The 18,934-nt window shown below is 43.7% G+C and overlaps 1 protein-coding gene and 1 non-coding gene across 17 annotated transcripts in view; one reads left to right on the top strand and one right to left on the bottom strand.

Moving 5' to 3' along the window:
• Window positions 1–18,934, top strand: part of Cdc14b (cell division cycle 14B) — a 96,047-nt gene that overhangs the window by 18,298 nt on the left and 58,815 nt on the right. For 11 of the 16 annotated variants that reach the window (XR_003484156.2, XM_027409628.2, XM_035443041.1 and 8 more), the window contains exons 2-4: window positions 12,558–12,648; window positions 13,228–13,303; window positions 16,672–16,764. Coding sequence is in view for 15 of the 16 variants with exons in the window: in XM_027409628.2 (XP_027265429.1) it covers window positions 12,558–12,648; window positions 13,228–13,303; window positions 16,672–16,764 (260 nt within the window). In the remaining variant the exon portion in view is untranslated. Of the gene's footprint in view, window positions 1–10,597; window positions 11,173–12,557; window positions 12,649–13,227; window positions 13,304–16,671; window positions 16,765–18,934 lie in introns of those variants that run through there. The other 5 variants (XM_027409635.1, XM_035443042.1, XM_027409634.2 and 2 more) reach the window with 4 other exon arrangements.
• LOC113830952 lies at window positions 8,496–8,614 on the bottom strand. Its single transcript, XR_003484283.1, has one exon. It is a non-coding gene; the product is annotated as a 5S ribosomal RNA (ribosomal RNA).

Below are 18,934 nucleotides of genomic sequence, written 5' to 3'. Positions count from 1 at the left end.
ACCTAGAAGATGGTTTTTTGTTTTTGTTTTTGTTTTTGTTTTTTTACAGAAGGTCTTGTAAAAGTTACTGTTGCTTGAAGGTTGTGTTAGCAGTTGTGTGAGGAGCACCCAGAACGTTGATGAGCAGGCAGATCTTGACTGTGGTGAATGTGGCAAGACTGGAAGAATCAAACCATTGCCAAGGTGCAGTGCCAGGAACTGGGTCTCCATGGAGACTCAGAGGATTCAGAGTCAAGTTCCATTTCCAGGAACTCTTTGTTCTTAGCTAAATGGAGTGTGTGCAAGTGTATGAAGCCAACCTTAAGTCTGTTTTCTAACAAGCTAGATAACAACTGTTAGGCATTCTTGGAACTGTTGCAAGATAGACGTCCTCCAGGTTTAACTGCTCAGGACTTGATGCGCTGTATGTGACAAGCTTGTCTGAAGTTATAGAGGCAGGAAGTAGGGATGTCATGGGTTACAGGATGTGATTTAGCAACTAAATACTGCCTTCCACTGGTACCTTTTTGGTTGCATTCTCTTACTCACCGAAGCCTAGCTTCATGCTTTGTTTCCTTTGGGAAGAATTCATTCTTTCTTAGTACAAGGAAAATAGACTTACTGCTCACACTGTCAGACGTGTAATTGAACAAAACAGAAGCTTTCTCCTGGTATCCGGGTCCAGAGACTATGAAGTTTTGACTTTGGAAGCATGAGATACAATTTACCTTATTCTACTGAATATCAGTTGGCAGCTTTAGAACTACTAGATTAATCAGTCCTTCTCATTTTACCTACCCATTTAAGCCTGAGCCCTGATTTAAGGGTGCAGTTACTGTTATGGGTTCTTAAACACATTCATGTGTGTCAGTTCATGGTGATTTCTGGTCACACTTGATGATACTGCCTGGGAACCATTCAAAAAGACAGAATCGCCCCTAATGATTTAGAAATATTGGGGTGTTTTCAGGGACAAGTTTGGGGACAGGAGGGTTGCAAGTTAACCACGTGAGACTCTGTCTCGGAATAAAGAGGGCATGGATAGCTCAGTGGTAGAGCACTTGTTTAGCATGCACAAGGCTCTGGGTTCAATGCCCAGGAACATACATTCAAAGTTTTCATGTTTATTCTTTGTAAAAATTAATTAAATTTATTTGTTGTGTATCTGTGTGGAGGTGAGTGTGTCACGGCATCCTCAGCTCTGAAATCTAATACTATCTGAATAGATGGTCTCTTGGGGGTTGCTGGGAGCCAGGGGACCATCATGTTTCACATGGGCCAACTCTACATTGTCACATCAACTTGAAAAATATGTACAGAGCTTTTTGTTCTTAAAAAAAAAAAAAAAAGATCAAAGCATGCACACAGCTTGTCTTAGTAGCCTTTGGCTTCCCACTTCCTGTGGAGCTGATGCCAGGCCTGTGAAGCACAGCGGCTGTGGCAGGGAGCTAAATGGCACCACAGGGAAATCATTTGTAATTAAGTGACCTGTAAATAAAGGTGGGGATGCCTGACAGAGCAGCATGGCTTAGCCATCTGGGTTGATGGTGGAGGGCTCTTGGTGGGCACACCACCTGCCGCCTTTTGCTTTCACTCCACCAGTGTGTCCTCTGGAGCACAGCTTCCTTAAGACACGAGGAATTTCGTGGATTTCATTGCCCCTATCCTACCTTGTCTTCAAAAATTCTTGCATGCCATCTGATCCAAAACAGGCAGTTTGGTGTGGAATTTGCTTCCCCGAGCTACTTAATTACTTACCACCAGGCATTCACAGAAGTCATGCTGTGATGCAGTCATCAGAAATGAGCTGAGGACAAGGCAGGTAGTGCTTGCTTAGCACGTTCAAAGCCCAGAATTCTATCCTCTGCATTACATCAGCCAGTCAAGGTGGTGCATGCCTGTCCTGTACTCAGCATTGGGAACATCAGAAATCCAAGGTCAGGCTGAGCCAGCCTGTACTACATGAGACCCTGTGCCAAGAAAAGAAAAGACTGTCTTTTTGTTTTTTCTTAGCTCTAGCTGCACATGTCTCCCCCTCTCCCCAGTCAGTTCTAACTGTATGGGGTGGTTCTGAAGGGTCAGAGCTTTGATTTATCCAGATGTCACAAGCCAAGTGACGTACAGTTATTTTGTCTTCCTTGATGCTTTCTGCTGTTACTATAGGTTCAGGGTCTGGGTCCTGGCAGCCCTGAGAAGCCAGCCTTTGGCCACCTGTTTGTTCTTGGTAGGTCAGTTAAACAAATGAGTCATAGTGAAAAGCAGAAAAAGAAATTTATTCAATGTGGTCACAATGAGAAGAGGAAGAGATCCAGTGAGGTCCCCCAAGTCCATATTCTAGGGTTCTGATATGAAATTTAGGTTTAAATATGGGTCCAAGTTTGGTCTAAGAGGCACACACCTTTATTTAATCTCTGCACTCTGGAGGCAGAGGCAGGTGCTCTGTGACTTCCAAGCCATCTTGAATCTACCTAGCAAGTTCTACTAGGCCAGCCAGGGCTACATAGTGAGACCAGGTGCAAGGTATGCTTAACTAAGCAAGACTGGTTGAGGTATGATCCCACCATCGTCATTCTCTATGGCACAAGACACCCCAAGACCAAATTCTTAGCACAAAGGACATTTGTCCTTTGGGACAAAGGCAGGGAATAAGAGGCAAAGACAGGAGATAGAGGATGAGGGAGAAAGGGAAAATGGACAAGGGAGAGAGAGGGGGAAGGAAAGTTTTTCCTGGCGAGGGAGGGAAGGTAGGAGGAGCAGTGGCAAAGTAGAGTATAGACTTTGGGTAGAGTATAGACAAACGTGACCCATAGACAAATGGCAGTTTATAAAAGTAAAAGGGAAACTCTGTGTTAGGATGAGGCATTACATTTTGATTGGGAATGTTAATTAGAGCAGCCAAAGGGGGGTTTTGATTGCTGGACTTCAGTACTTTGATAGATGGACTTTGCTAGTCAGCCTCTGAGGAGGAAGTGGCCAGGTAAAGGACTAGACCTTGGTGGCCAGCTTCAGGGATGGAATCTGTTTTTAGAGGAGAAGGGCAAGGCCTGATAGAGCCATGTTTTCCATTCTGAGACTGGCTAGAGTCCCTTCAATCTAGGCTCCAGATTCTACCAAAAGCCAATTCAGTTATCAGAAAATTCCTCCTCTGACTGGCCCTAAACTGCAGTCTCTCCCTTTTTTCAACGTGGTTTTCTAGGGAAGTACCAATTTCTTGGAGTATGATAGCAAAAGGGAGGGCACAATGTCTCTTTAGGATATTTTCATTCCTGCAGTATGGTGACACTCCTTATGGTGAAATGGGGGTTACTGTGCCTTTATCGTTAACTGCTGGGTGTGGAGATGAGCGAGTCGAGTGCTTACACCAGGATGGACTCTTTCCTTTTGCTCAGCTTCACTTGTCTTTCCATCTGGTCACTAAACAGGTGTTGGTTGAGTGCCTGTGTGTGCCTGTGCTGGGTAGGGGATCCCTAAGGCTGAGAAGCTCAGTAATGGGGGGGTCAAGATTCATGCCCCCAAGGCCTCCAGAGTGGCAGGAAAGCCCAGCTCCTTGTGTTTGCTTTGCTGCCCAGGGAGGCTGTAGGTCTCTCTCAATTGATTCCCAGCTCATTGTCTTTTCTAGTTTTAGGTTGCAATATAATTTATTATTTAGGACTTTAGGATAATTAGGTTAAGATTATCCTTCATTGTGTTCAATATAGAACACTTCGTATTTACTTTTTTTTCACAAGTCTAAAAGTAGTAAAGATTCTTTAATTTTTAAATTTAATTTTTAAGTTTATGTGTATGTGTTTGTTTGGTGTTTTCTTATGTATGTGAGTACCAGTGGATGCCAGAAGAGGACATTGGATCCCCTGGAACTGGAGTTGCAGGTGTTTGTGAGCCACCTGATGTAGGTACTAGGAACCAAACTCAATTCTTCTGCAAGAGCAGTATAGCTCTTAACTGCTTAGCTATCTCAGGATCCCATGAGATTCTTTCTTAAGCTACCTTCTCACCTTCTGCTCCTTGAAATTATAAAATAAAGCTTACATGCATTGAGATGTATAGTTTGAGTCTTATCAAGTGTATACACCCATGAGCCATTACTGTTAACACTCTTCCCTTGGGTCCCTTTCCACTTGTCCCATACTCAACCCTGGTCACTGTCAGTTTCTAATCCCGTGGGCCAGTTTTACCTGGGGTTGAACTTGGTGTGTACAGAGCCCTGAAGCGTGAACTTCTCTGCCTGAGGTAGATGTGGGTGTTGGTCTGAACATTATATACCTGCATCTTTGGTTGTTGCTGGAGTAGTGTTCCAGTGGGGGAGCCCTTGCTCTCTTCCTGGTGGTGTCTGGGTTGCTTCTAGTTGTTGTCTGTGACAAAGCTTTTGTGAATGTTTGTATACCTGTCATTTTGTAGACACTTGGAACATTTCTTGGGTATTCACAAAGAGGTAGAGTATTGTGGTCAAAGGGAAAGTTAAGTAACTTGCAAGAGACTGCTAAACATTTCCAGTGGGGTTCTATGTGTATGTATGTGCTCACATGTGTACAGGTGAGCATTCAGGTGTGTGCAGGTGGGTGGGGGCCAGAGGCCAGTGTTGGGCATTCACTTTACTCATTCTCCACCAGTTTGCACCCCCACCACTATCAGTGGGGGCTCTAACATGGAAGCTGCTTCTTTCCTGAGTCTCTCTGTCTGTTAGGGTTAGGGAGAAGTGAGGTTAGGTTTGAGTGTTTTAGTTTGCTTTTCTGTTGCTGTGATAACATCACAACCAAAATAAACTTGGGGAGGAAAGGGTTTATTTCAGTTTACAGGTCACAGTCCACTATCTGAATAACGTAGGGCAGGAGCTCAAATAAGAACTGGAGGTCATGGTAGTGCCTAGGGATGGCACTAACACAGTGGGCTGGGCCCTTCCACATCAGTTAGCAATTAAGAAAGGCCAATCTGATGGGGACAATTCTTCAGTTGAGATTCCTCTTCCCAAGCAAATCTAGGTTTATGTCAGATTGATAGCTGAAGCTGATAAAGGCACAGAATTGGATTGTCCTTTTGGCTAAAGGGACTTGGGAGGATGGAAATAAAACTTGAGTCAGTCCAGGGAAAACAAAGGTCTTTTTGTGGGGTGGGGGTGTGTGTGTGTGTGTGTGTGTGTGTGTGTGTGTGTGTGTGTGTGTGTATACGTGTGTGTGTGTATACGTGTGTGTGTGTGGATACGTGTGTGTGTGTACACGTGTGAGTGTATATGTGTGTGTACATGTGTGAGTGTGTGTATACCAGTGTGTGTATGTGTGTGTGTGTGGATACGTGTGTGGTACCATAAGGAGAAGTGGGTCCAAGGTCAATTGACATTATCAGGTTATGCTAAGAGACTGAGTTTTTTCTGATTTGGGTTAGGGCAGGTGTTTGGAAAGCCCCAAGGGCATTGCTGCTTAAGGGCCTTCTTAAATTCCACAGAATAATGGGCCTGGTCAGTATATGATTCAGGGACATGACAGTAGTCAGTCAGCTCTGGGCATGAGCACAGGGAAGCTGGGTGGGTGTGTTCTTTCTCTGCCCACAAACAGCTTTTCCTTTGAGACCTTTGTTACATGGAAGGCTTGTTTGCAGGAAAGTCAGGCCCCCAGTTTGACACTTTCCTGTATTAATGGATGTTAATATTATTTTATGGTTTTTAGTGCTATATGAATGTGATGATGGCTCTACATCTTTTCCGACAAGTAGCATTGTTATTTCTAATTTTAGCCTTTCCAGTGGATGTGAAGTGCTACTTCATTGTGATTTTAATTTGCATTGCTCTAAAATAATTTTTTTTTTTAGTACTTCTTTTCATCTACAGGCCATTTATTTTCTTTGGTCAACTCTCTTCAAGTGTTTTGCCCTGGTTTCCATTTTTAAAAATCAGGGTGGTGGCGGTGCATGGAGGCAGTGGCCAATTTTTCTTGAAAAAAATGAGCAAACAAAAAGACCTTGTTTTAATAACGAAGGTTCGGCTTCCTAATGTGTGGAGTGCTACTTCATGCAGAGCTGGGTGCTGAATATCAGGGTAGCTGAAAAATGGCACTAGTGAAAAAGTTTCTAAAGTGTGCAGTGAGCAAATACTATTTCAGAATCAAACCAGAATGACCATGAGGTGTTCTTGGTAGCCCTTGCTTGTGTTTTCTGAGTGGCTTCATTGCGTCCTTGGTTTTGTTTTGTCTGTGCATACTTCTCTGCCTGGAACACCACTTGCATTGCAGGGTCTGCTGCATGTTCAGTTCTCTTCTCTCACAGACATTAATTATAGAAAGCAAAGACTTTAGTAATAGTTTCGGATGCCATCCTCATCGTGTATGTGTCAAATAGTCTCTCTCTCTCTCTCTCTCTCTCTCTCATAGTCTGTCTTTAGATTGTGTTACGGTAGAATATTGATTTTAAAAATTGCTGACTTGAGTTTGTTAAAACAATCAGAGTTTTGTCTTGATTGGGACAGGATTGAGACAGTTTCTGAAATGACTAAACATCTGTGCCATTTTTGTACTGTATGTTTATGTAAAAATGCCATGTTTTCAGCATGTTGACAGTAAAATCAAAACGTTGATGAATTCTGAAATCTCGAAGATGCTTTGTGTCCTGCATTACCAGATATTCACCCAAAAATTCATTCTTTATGTGAAAATAACCAGACACATCCATCTAGTTAGTAGGCAACTTCAGTTTAGCCTTTAATGGTAAAGCTTGCATGTATGCCAAAGAATTGCTTAAAAGTAATTTTCCTTCTGATTTACCAGTACATATTTTATTTGTATACCTATTTTATACAACCCCATCTTACCTAAATTAATAAAAAAATTCTAAGCCGATTGGTGGTGGTAGTGCACACCTTTAACCCAGCACTCGGGAGGTAGAGGCAGAGGCAGGTGGATCTCTCTGTTGGTTTGAGACCAGCTTGGTCTACAAATCGAGTTCCAGGACAGGCTTCAAAGCTACACAAGAGAAACCCTGTCTCAAAAAACAAGCAATACACACACACGTATATATAATAATTCTATGGGCAAAGTGGTCTCAGGTGAAAAAAAAAAGTTTAAGAAGGCCTGAAATTGGTTGAAAATGTTTCTTCGGGAAAATTTTTGTTTTGAAATGAGGTAAATATTGAGGTAAATCCCCTCTGAAATGACTTAAATAGAAAAATAAGGGGGCTGGAGAGATGGCTCAGAGGTTAAGATCACTGGCTGCTCTTCCAGAGATCCTGAGGTCAATTCCCAGCAACCTACAGGCTCGTGATACAATCTGACCACACTCCCCTGGCCTACTGCTGTCTGACCTGAGTCAGTTGTTGTAGTGAAACAACTACATTGCTGTGATTAATACCATAACCCAAAGCAATTTGGGGAGAAGAGGATTTATTTTAGCTGAAAATTCCTCAGGTCAGATTCTATCACTGAGAGAAGGCAGAACTCAGGCAGAGACCATGGAGGAACTCGCTTACTGCATTGCTCTTACGGCTTACTCAGCCTGCTTTCTTACACAAATGAGGACCATCTGCATATGGGATGGCATCACCCACAGTGAGGTAGGCCTTCTGCATCAACCTTTAGTCAAGAAAATGCCTCCACAGGCTTGCCAGTCTGATGAACGCAACCACTCGGTCAAGATTCTCTTTCCAGATAAGTCTACATTTATATCAGTTAAAAACCAACCAGCGTGCCCATCTTTTAGGACTTTTTTTTTTTAAGCAGTCATTTCTGAAAAATCTTGAATAGAGGGAGTTTAATAACACAGTCACCCTCGCTATGGTTACACTGAAAGCCAGTTTTCAATCAGAAGTTCTGCAAAGCCGTCATTTATGAAACAAATCTTTTTCAAAGCAAGCAGGTACAAAAGAGAGCAAATTCAGAGATCAGCTTCTTTCTTGGCAGACTTCACGATATTTCATTATAGGATTGTCACTCTTGGGATTAGTACCACTCAACTGGTACTTCATAGTCAAGAGCTTGGTGAGAGGGGACTGCATAAGTAACCAGCCCCAACGTGCTCCCTAATAGTCTTGCTAGACTGTGTGTGTATTGGCAATGGAGCCACTGGCCTTTTGCTACTAAGCAGCGCTGGACTACACCTTTACTTGAAACTAAGGTCTTGTTTCTGAGAAAAGGTCTCAGCCTTGAACTTATGTAAATCAAGGATACCTTGAACTCCTGATTACACTTTTCTGGTTTTTCAAGACAGGGCTTTTCTGTCTAACAGCCCTGGCTGTTCTGGAACTCACTTTGTAGACCAGGTTGGCCTCGAACTCACAAGGGTCCACCTGCCTCTGCCTCCCAAGTGCTGGCGTGCGACACCACCGCCCAGCTGATTCCACTTTTCTTTTCTCTTTTCTTTTCTTTTTTTTAAAGATTTTATTCATTTATTATGTATACAGTCTTCCGTCTTCAGAGAGCACCAGATCTCGTTAAGAATGGTTGAGAGCCACCCTGTGGGTGCCGGGAATCGACCTCAGGACTTCTGGAAGAGCAGCTGGAGCTCTTTAACCCCTGAGCCGTCTCTCCAGCCCCCAAAGCCTGCAGCACCCGGTATTCCCAGGTGGTCTCCCATCCAAGTACTAACCAGGCCTGACCCTGCTTAGCTTCCAAGGTCAGATGAGATCGGGCGCATTCAGGGTGGTATGGCCATAGACTGATTCCACTTTTCAAGTGGTGAGATTACAGGTGTGGGTGCTGGGCATCATTGTATCACTGCACTGCATCTCCAGCTGAAACTAGAATGTGAACTGGAGTTTTTCACATAGCCAGAGAGCATGTGAGGCAATGCTGGCAGATTCCCTCCAGGGAAGATTCAGGGTCTCTTGCTTTGGTCAGTTGGCATAAACTTTACAGGAGTCACAAGGCTGAAGGAGGGGTGGCAAAGGCAACTGGCTAGAGTTACAAACACATTTTCCATTGAGAATTGAGTGACTGGTGCTTTACTTATCCTTGGGTCTGCATGGATAGATAGATCTCGGGTCAACTGGAGCATATGCTGGTAAAGGGAGTTGAGCACACTGATGGGGGACAAAAGCTTCCTTTACACCCCCCCCCCCCATCACCCTAGAGAAGTATGTTTTTCCATGGTAAACTGATTCCAAGATGTTCTTAGTCTGGACATGGAGCTGGTTGGTGGAGCGCTCACTTGATAAAGCTTGCAACCAAGATAACTGTTTTGAAACCAGCAAATACAAAAAGCCCAGGACTTTTTGTTGGCTTCAACTTTACTAGATGAGTACTTTGTACATCCTCAGACCCCCAAGACTTTTTAATTAAATGGCTGCATGTGCACATGCCTGCATGCTTGTGTGTGCTTGTGGAGGTCCCAAGATGACTTTCAGGGAGTAGTACTTTCCTTCTACAATGTGAATACCAGGAGTTGCACTCAGGTTGTCAGGCTTGGTTGCAAGTGCCTTTACCCAACAAAACAACGGTTAGACAGTGGTGGCAGCGCACCATGCCTTCAATTCCAGCACTCACCGTCAGTCCCAGCAGGCTGTTCTCTGTGAGTTGGAGGCCAGCCTGGGGCCTACAGTGCTAGTTCCAGGGCAACCAAGGCTACACAGACATATCTTGATCAAAAAACAACAAAAATAAAACAAACAAAAAATCTCGGAATTTCCAAAGAATGGTTAGAAAGCACACACAGGTTTCAGTGTTTGGAAAGTTCCCCCTCCAGGCATCCTCTTAAAGTGCTTCACAGTTCTAAGGGAGTTAGCTTTGCATAAACATTGTTAGCCTGCAAGTTTGTTTTTCAGAATGTTGTCCTTCTCAATGTATAATATGTAACCCAAAGTTCAAAAGGCATAAAAGGCACAAATCTCTCTTACACATCTTTGTTTCAAGTCCAGTCTCCTGCTCTAAAGGTGTCCACTGCTGAGCAGTTTTTTTGACTTTAGATATCAGTACTTGCATGTACACACACTTTAAGGCACACATTAAATCCATGTGTTAAACATGCAAGCAGGACTAGTGGGTGAGATAGTTTCATGGGTAGGGGAGCTTGCACAGATTCCTGGTGACTGTCTGTAGCTTGATCCCTGGAACTCACAAGGTGAATACCACACAAAATAAAGAAATGAGTAAAAAACATCTCAAGGAATGTGCCACCACCGCCCCGCCCATTCCCATACCTTTAAAATAGCAAATTACCCTGAGTGGTACGTTTACTTTTGATTTTAAAATAGTGTGTGCGCGCGCACACGTGCGTGCCCATCCGATGTGCTGGGGAGGTCAGAGGATAACTTTGTAGAGTTGGTTCTCACCTTCCACCGTTAATGTTCTGGGCATTAAACTGTGGTCATCAGGCTTGCCTCTTTGAGGGGTAAGCACCTTTACCTGCTAAGCCATCTTAACCTCTATTTTTTGAGACACACTAGACTCTCAGCTTAGGTTGGCCTTGAGTTTTCTTTAGGTAAGACTGACTTGATTTCTTGATTTTTTTTTTTCTTTCCACCTCTGCCTCCCAAGTGCTGGGAGTATTGTCTTGCTCAACTCTAGCAGGCTAAACTCACCTTGCTATTAAAACAGTCTTGCAGAGCCCAGAGGCCTGTTTGATCCAAGCGGTGACGCTCAGTGGTGTTGGCCGTGCAGCGCCCCCTGGTGGCGGGCAGAGGGAGGAGTGGAGAGGAGGGAGTCCTGAGTCCGTGGCGGAGGCTGGCGTCGGCCTGGCCCCAAATCCTTCATCAGGCATGCCTGGGTCTTGCGTGCTGGCGGGTTTTGGGCTGGCCCTGTGTACCGAGCTAGCCTAGTGGCCCTTTTTGCAAGACAGCTGGCCCCTGGCCACGCGTGCCTGTATGTCTGGTCTCTTCCTTTGCCGGACAGCTGGCCCTGGTTGTGCGTGCTCGTGGGCCAGGTCTCTCTTTTTGCAGGGCATCTGACCCCTCGCCTCGCGTACCTGTGGGCCTGGCCTCTTTTGCAGGACGCTGGCACATGGCCATCCCTGGGACGTCCCAGAGTTTGGACTTCCGGGGTTGGCTCCCAGGCTGCTGCTTGTCACCCGCCAGGGCGTCGCCGTGCCCATGCATGGGCGAGGCCTTTTAAACTTCACTGTTTTTTAAACTTCGGGGGTGTGGTCGCCCTCGCATTCTTCTTCCCGTGGCCGGTCATCCCCAGACCCACCGGGGTCCTTCTCTTGCCCTGCCTTCCAGATGCTTTGGAGTCATGAGCCGGGAGGGCGCGGGGACCCCTCGGGTGGCCGAGGTGATCCGAGGTGAGTGCTCAGGGTAGGGTAGGGCTCGGGCCAGCTCGAGGAGCGATCTGCTGCTCGAGCTCCCCATTGGCCTCCCCTCGGGGGCTAATGACTTTGGGGCAAACCGACACCTTAGTGTGCGTATGACCTTTGTGCCCTGCACCCTCTCCACCCACGCTTGGAAGCTAGTGAAATGCCCAGGCACTGAGCGCTGCGGATCAAAGGTCATTTGTGGCTGGAAAGGACTATAGTCCTGTCAACCGTTAGAATGTGGCTTCAAGAAGTTTGTTGTTGGATTTACTAGGACATATGTACAGCAGTTGTAAGAGTGGAGGCAACACATAGAAAAGTTTTCATTACCGTTTAGGGGTTAGGATGTACCAGCTTGTGTTGTTTCTTACTCCTAACAAGTTGGTCTGAAAATAATGTGTATTTCAAAGGCTGTCTTTGATTTTTTTTGCCATGTTTTGAGTGTTGGGATCTAATTATTATTAGATACTGCCCTGTTCTGGGGGGGTGGAGGTAAGGGTGAAGCCTTTGAATATTACTGCCCTTCTTGCTAAATAAACTCCAGCAGTCTAACTGCATTCATGCAACAAACTCCATCCCAGTCTGGCCTCCCATTGCTTTTTTTTTTTTAACAGTAATGTGTAAGAAACTCAAAGCCATGATGCCAAAATTTTAAAAAATGCACATCCATGAAAAGATTTGGGTAAACACACCTTGTGTTGCATAGCTGTAATCAACAATATTGAAACCATTCTTTGTTTTTACTTAGAAAGGATTGTTTCCTGCTTTATGTATGTCTCCTCATAAACTTAATGCACGGCTACAGCCATCAAACGTGTGCTGTATTTCCTGAGATTACTTAAGTCTAGTTTTGCTTCAGAAGTCAAAACAGCATCATTGTATGAAATATCACCTACCACTGTAGAAACTTACAGATTAGGCCAGTGTTGGTGGCGCACACCTTTAATCCCAGCACTCGGGAGGCAGAGGCAGGTGGATCTCTGAGTTTGAGGCCAGCCTGGTCTCCAGAGAGAATGCCAGGATAGGCTCCAAAGCTACCCAGAGAAACCCTGTCTTGAAAAAAAAAAAAAAACTTACAGATTAAGGCAATTTCTTCTGTTAAACTTTTGCTGATTTATTGTTATTCACCAAAGAAAGACTGTTTTGAAATTATGCATTGTCACCTTTTCCATCTGAAACACGGTGGGGGGTGGGTATTTGCACATGGACACAAAATCAATTTAAAAATTATACATTGTCACCTTTCCCATCATGGGGGTGGGGCATGACACAATTGATTATTTCTATCTTTGAATTCATCAGAAAAGAATTGGGTCTTGACTTGGGATACTTTTTAATAGCTTGAAGGAAGGAACATTGCAATTTTTCCATTTCAGATCGCCTTTGTTTTGCCATTCTCTACAGCAGACCAAAGAGTGCGTCAAACGAACATTATTTCAGCATAGATAATGAACTTGAGTATGAGAAGTAAGTATTGCCTCTTATGACTGAAACTTTTAAACCGTTCTGAAGAGTCTCTTGGTATGAGTACAGACGACATAGCCTTGGAAAATCGTGTATCTGATGACCACTTGCAGCTGGGTGCTGCAATTCTTGGTAATAAAATAGATCTTTGAGGGTAGAGAGAACCTCTGTTTAAATACTGAGATTTGATATTGTAAGAGTTTGCACTGAAGAGCTGTCTCAGATATGAACATGTAAGATACTGGTTTTGCTAGTGGGAAATATGTGTAAGAACAATTTTCTTAATTGAGGTTAGAGTTAGTCTACACCTCTGGGGGTGTGTGTTGTGTGTTAGGGGAAGGCAGCAAGGCCTGGTGCATGCTGGCTGAGCTCTCCTCACTCTATCCCACTTGTCTATTTAAGTAGGTGTTTATTACCAGAATATTCCTTCTGTTAGTATTAGAAGGACAAGACCTTAGAACTGTATGGCCCGTGTTAATTTGGGTTGATGGATGCCTTCTTGCCATAATTTGATTTTTTTTTTTTAGGAGCATTTAAACTCAGAACAGCTAATTCATACTTGTTTCTATTCATTTTTTAAAGTTTCTATGCAGATTTTGGACCGCTCAACCTGGCAATGGTTTACAGATATTGTTGCAAGATAAATAAGAAGCTCAAGGTAAATCTTTTAAGTTCAAGTTTGACTGCAGCGATCACTCAGCAACATTTTAGAGTAAACCAAGAGTGTTTAAAAAATTCAGAATTTGAAAGAATACTTCCTCTTACAAAACAAAATAGTTTCAGACCAGGTGTGCTGGTGTTGGTACATGCTGGATTTCTGGGCATTTGGGTGGGGGGGGTCCCAAGTTCTGGGCAAGCCCTGCTAGACAAAAAGATTGTATCTTTAAAAAAACAGAAAAGCCTTACCAAGAAACTAGCTTCCTACTGAAGTGTGTTTTGAAAACATACCAAAAGTTTAAAGGTGTGGTGGAATGCACCTGTAATTTTAGCACCCTGAAGGGCTGCTGTGAGTTCATTGGTATACAGTGACTGGATGAGGCTGTATAGCCTGACCTACATTGTGAGAGTCTATCTCAAAAAAAGGGGGCAGGGGTCTTGTTAATCACTGTAGTAGTATTTAGAATATATACTTTATTTTTCTGAGTCTGGAGAAATGGCTCAGCAGTCAAGAGCACTGGACGCTCACAGTGACTCATAACTGTCTGTCCCATGGTTTCTAGGGGACATGACATCCTCTTCTGGCCTGTGTGCACCAGGCAGACACATAGTACACATACATAGGTATGCAGGCAAAAAACACTCATATATTAAAAATATTAATAAAATAATTTTTTCTAAACTTATATACTGCATACTTTTTTTTCTTCTTTAGAGGTTTTTCTGGGCTTTGAGACACACTTACATGTAACGTAACCCAGACTAGCCTAGAAGTGTCTGCATCCCCTCATGGCTACACCAACACATGCAACTTGTTTTCTAGTTTCAATGGAATGGGTTATATTTGGGTTATTTGATTCTGTTTTGGGTTGATGCTTAGAGTGAGAGGCAGTTCGTCAACCAGGTCCCTGTTTGTCTGACCTAATGGGAACTGAAGCCAGACAAGAGATATTGTTCCCTAGCTTTGACCATCTTCCTTCCTTCCTTCCTTCCTTCCTTCCTTCCTTCCTTCCTTCCTTCCTTTCTTTTTTTTTTTAAAGATTTATTTATTTATTTATTTTGTATACAGTTTTCTGTCTGCATGTGTCCCTGCAGGCCAGAAGAGGGCACAAGATCTCATTATAGATGGTTGTGAGCCACCATGTGGTTGCTGGAAATTGAACGCAGGACCTCTGGAAGAACAGACAGTGCTCCTAAGCTCTGAGCCATCTCTCCAGCCCCCTGCCTCCCTTTCAAAGAGGAGCACTGATGAATGGCAAGGAAAGCAGACTAGACTCTGCTTTGCCCTCTCTGAGTGTGAGTTGCAGGTTGGACCCATTACACGAATGACTGGGCAGTAAGAGAACCAAGGGTCATTTTCATGTTCTCGAGACTGCCTCAATTGTGTACATAGTGTGAACACAAATCTCATTCCTTTATTTAAAAAGCTCTGAATTACCCATCAGACACTTACAGGGTGCCTAGCTGGGCATATTGATACATGCCTTTAATCTCTGCACTTAGTAGGCAGAGGCAGGTAGATTTCTGTGAGTTTGTGACCAGTCTACATAGTAAGTTTCAGGGCAGCTAGGACCACATAGTGAGACCATGTCTCAAATTGTAAAAAAAAAAGTAACTAGTCATTATAAATTCTCAAGTAGAAAATACTGAATTTGTTGGCAGGAATTAAACAAAAACTTTATCAATGGGTTACCTACCGGGGACCTATGCAAAACAAATAACTTATTTTTGCTTAACGTCATTACACGTTTGTGAGTAAGGGAGATATTTTACCCTCCTGAACGTCAGCTGTGTTCACTACACATTTAGACACAAGAGTTGACTTCTTCCCATGGTCTCTTAAATAGCAAAGTAAACATCTGTGTCCTTCTATCTTTGGGTCCCCGCCCCTTTTCCACTTGTCAGTGGCAGCCTTTTGTTCTTACAGGGCCAAGAGGCTAAATATCATTCTCCCCTCTCAACTATTGTTCCTTTTCTTTAGTTTTGAAACAGTAAATCTATCTATGCATGTGTGCACCTGTGCATGCACCTTCATGCCTAGCCTGCTGGAGACTTACTCTGTGTCCACCAGAAATGAGTGCATTCCTGTCTAATGACTTGCTAGAAGCACTGGAGAGTTGAGTCATTAGCCTCTCTGAAACCTCACTGCCCGTTTAGCTAGTACGTTTCAGAGTGCCCTGGAAGAAGAGGGTGCCTGTGCTGTCAATGGTTGGCTAGGTTTTGGTTTTGTTTTTAGTCGAATTACATCCGTTAGTTCATATAAATCGCTAAGGGAAAAGAGTACACAGTGACAGTAGAGACACCGGGACATGCAGACAAGCAGTGCTTTCAAATTGAGCTGAACGTGCTCTGTTCTCGCCTTGACTCATTTCTCATTAGTGAAGCACCACTGGGGACCTGCTGGGCGATGACTTCTTTTCCTGTTGATGGGTAACATGCACAGAGAAACATATATAGATCCCCAGTGTGCACTTAATTTTCATAAATTAAGAAGAGGCCTTTCAGTTGCTGGCTTGTGGGTTGTCTTTGTTCGGTATATCCTTCTAACTTACTGGCTTTGGAACTAGAGATGAATTTTTTTCTAAAGAGATAATACTATTTTTGTATATGAGTATTTTTCATGAGTGTATGTACAGTGCTCTTGGGTGTCAAGAAGTGCATCAGATACCCTGGAACTGGAGTTACAGACAGACTTGAGCTGCCATGTGGGTACTAGGAATCAAACCCAGGTCTTTATCAATGAATCATCTCTCCAGCCCAGGATTAAAGAAGCAAATAGATCAGGGTACTGGGTTTAATCCTAGCATTTAGGAGGTAAAGGCTGGTGTGTGGCTATGACTTGAAAGGCCATCCTGGTCTACATACTGAGCTCAGGCCAGCCAGTGTTATTAGTGAGACCCTGTCTCAAGCAAACAGGGATTCCTGAGCCAACCTTTCCCGATTCTTGAATCTATCTCCTGTCACTGGGGCATTTATTCCTATGTCACTAATTGTGGATAATGCCATAATCTTATGTCTCCATAGAAAAACATGGCACCGTTGAGTGACAGTGGCCTCCAGGGAAAACTTTAGTCCCCACAGACTCTGGATTCATCCGTTTTTGTTCTTAAGTGTTAAGAGGTCTTGACTCTATACCCATAGCTTTCTGAAATGACCAGGTGGGCCTTCCTGTCTTTAGGGATATAGGTATTCACATTTATTTCTCTTTCTCCCTTTAATTTTAAGTCATTCTAATGTCTCACTGTGTCTCATTACCATGGTACCCGAGAGTACCTTTAGAGAGGCTCTGATATCCAGACTGCTTATACCTGTGAGATGTAGAATTTGTCACAAGGTAGAAAATACTAACAACAGTTTGTTTTGACGCAGTCCATTACAATGCTGAGAAAGAAAATTATTCATTTTACCGGCACGGATCAGAGGAAACAAGCGAACGCCGCCTTCCTTATTGGCTGTTACATGGTAAGTGCATCACAGTCGGCTTGGTATTTTGAAACTTACTCTTTCCTAAGGTACTGTCTTGGTTTGTTTCCAGAGGGGATGTGTTTGTTTGCTTTTTGAAAACTGTTCACCTCAGGGAGACTTTTGCTCATGAAAATGGTTTACCTAGTTTCACTGTGAATCTAGAACGTTAATTTTTTTTTTTTATTAGTTTAGGGTTTTTTTTTTTTGACTGATTACTATGAAAAAGTTGGTATCTTTTACCCTTTAAGGTTAGTGAATAATGTTGCCACGGCTGCTTTAATTAATTCATGATCCATGTAGAGAGTTGTAAAGTCATTTTACTGGGGTCAGGTCCAATGTAGATTGTGTGTGTAAGTGTGTAAGATGGCTTTCAGGAACTGTTTCTCTCTTTCTGCCTTGCGGGGTTTTAGGTTATCAAGCTTCCCCCCTTTAAACACATACTTATTTGTGTGTGGACATTTCTCTATGAGTGTATGAGCATGTGAGTGTAGTTTTGTACACACTGGGGCCAGGGGTTACAGGCGTTCTGCACCTTAACTGTGTGTTACCTGAGTGCCTGGATCTGACTCAGGTCCTCCTGGTTGTGCAACAAGGCAGCAGAGCTAGCTGTTGTTCCTGCTTTGATAGACTTGATTGCTTGCATTTGTGATGTTGGCCCCACCCAGGCTCTTTTCTCTTTTTCAGTGGGCTACATCCTCAAGCCTTACACTGCCTCATACTATAAAATTGTCTCCTATTAATACCATTATGGGAATCTGCAGTTTATGATTGGGTCAAAAAAGATTGCTGGAGCTAGTTGAAATTGCACCTCAAAATTTGATTTTTTTTTTTTTTTTTTTAAAAGATTTTTAGGCCAGGCGTTGGTGGCGCACGCCTTTAATCCCAGCACTCGGGAGGCAAAGGCAGGCGGATCTCTGTGAGTTCGAGACCAGCCTGGTCTACAAGAGCTAGTTCCAGGACAGCCTCCAAAGCCACAGAGAAACCCTGTCTCGAAAAACTAAAAAAAAAAAAAAAAAAAAGATTTTTAGTGTCTTTTTTACCAGCTGCTGAGGTCTTTCTGTTTGTTGTCTTTTCCTGGGTGCACTCAGAAAAGTAGTGGAGAGAAATGTTTCAGAGAAGAAGGTATGAGATGCAGGAGGTGGGTGGTGTCTGTTGAAATCTGAGTTCTTCAGCTGAGTTGTTTAACTCCCTCCCCTCCCCTCCTCTCCTCTCCCCTCCCTCTCTCCCTTCCTCCCTCATTCCCTCCCTCCCTCCCTCCCTCCTTCCTTCCTTCCTTCCTTCCTTCCTTCCTTCCTTCCTTCCTTCCTTCCTGATTTTGTTTTGTTTTGACACTGGGTTTCTTTGTGTTGCCCTGGCTGTCTTGGAACTCACTCTGTAGACCAGGCTGTCCTTAACTCATAGACATCCATCTGCCTCTACCCAAAAGGACTGTACTACCACCACCCAGCCATTTATTTTTTATTTCCTGTTCAGTGGTGTTTTGCCTGCAGGTATATCTGTATAAGGGTGTCAGATACCTTAGATCTGGGGCTATAGACAGTTGTGAGTTGCCATACGGGTGCTGGGAATTGAATCCAGGTCCTCTGGAAAGGCAGCCAATGCTCTTTAACTACCAAACTACCATCTTTCCAGCCCCAAGCTGAGTTGTTTTTATCTCTTGGTGTGTTTCTTGTGCTGGCAGCAAGTCCTTAAAAAGAAAGAAAGAAAGAAAGAAAGAAAAAAAAAAAAAAGAAAGGCCAAAATGTTTGTTGCACTTGCAGAGGACCTGAGTTTGAGTTCAGAGTCCATGATGTAACTCCAGCTCAGGGGAACCGAGAGAGAGAGAGAGAGAGAGAGAGAGAGAGAGAGAGAGAGAGAGAGAGAGAGCGAGCACAAGCCAGTGCCAGCCAGAAAGAGCAATTGAGCGTATGTGCCATTATACATATGTAGAGGTCAGAAGACTGGGGAATCAGTTCTTTCCTTCTACATGCCAGTCCTGGGGATTGAATGAACTCAGGTGGTAAAGACCTTTATCTGCTGAGCCACCTTACTGTGAGTTTTGGTTCCATTATTTGGCCAACTTACCTGAAGAGGAGAGCCTAAACTAAATGACACCTTTTACACAGATTAGGAATATCAGGGGTCATGAAACATTCATGGAAACCTGGAGAGTTAGTCCTTGGTGTGA

Source organism: Cricetulus griseus, chromosome 3 (genome assembly GCF_003668045.3).
Source record: "Cricetulus griseus strain 17A/GY chromosome 3, alternate assembly CriGri-PICRH-1.0, whole genome shotgun sequence".
Taxonomy (NCBI): domain Eukaryota; kingdom Metazoa; phylum Chordata; class Mammalia; order Rodentia; family Cricetidae; genus Cricetulus; species Cricetulus griseus.
Note: the sequence above shows the minus strand (reverse complement) of the source record. Positions and strands in the feature narration are given on the sequence as shown.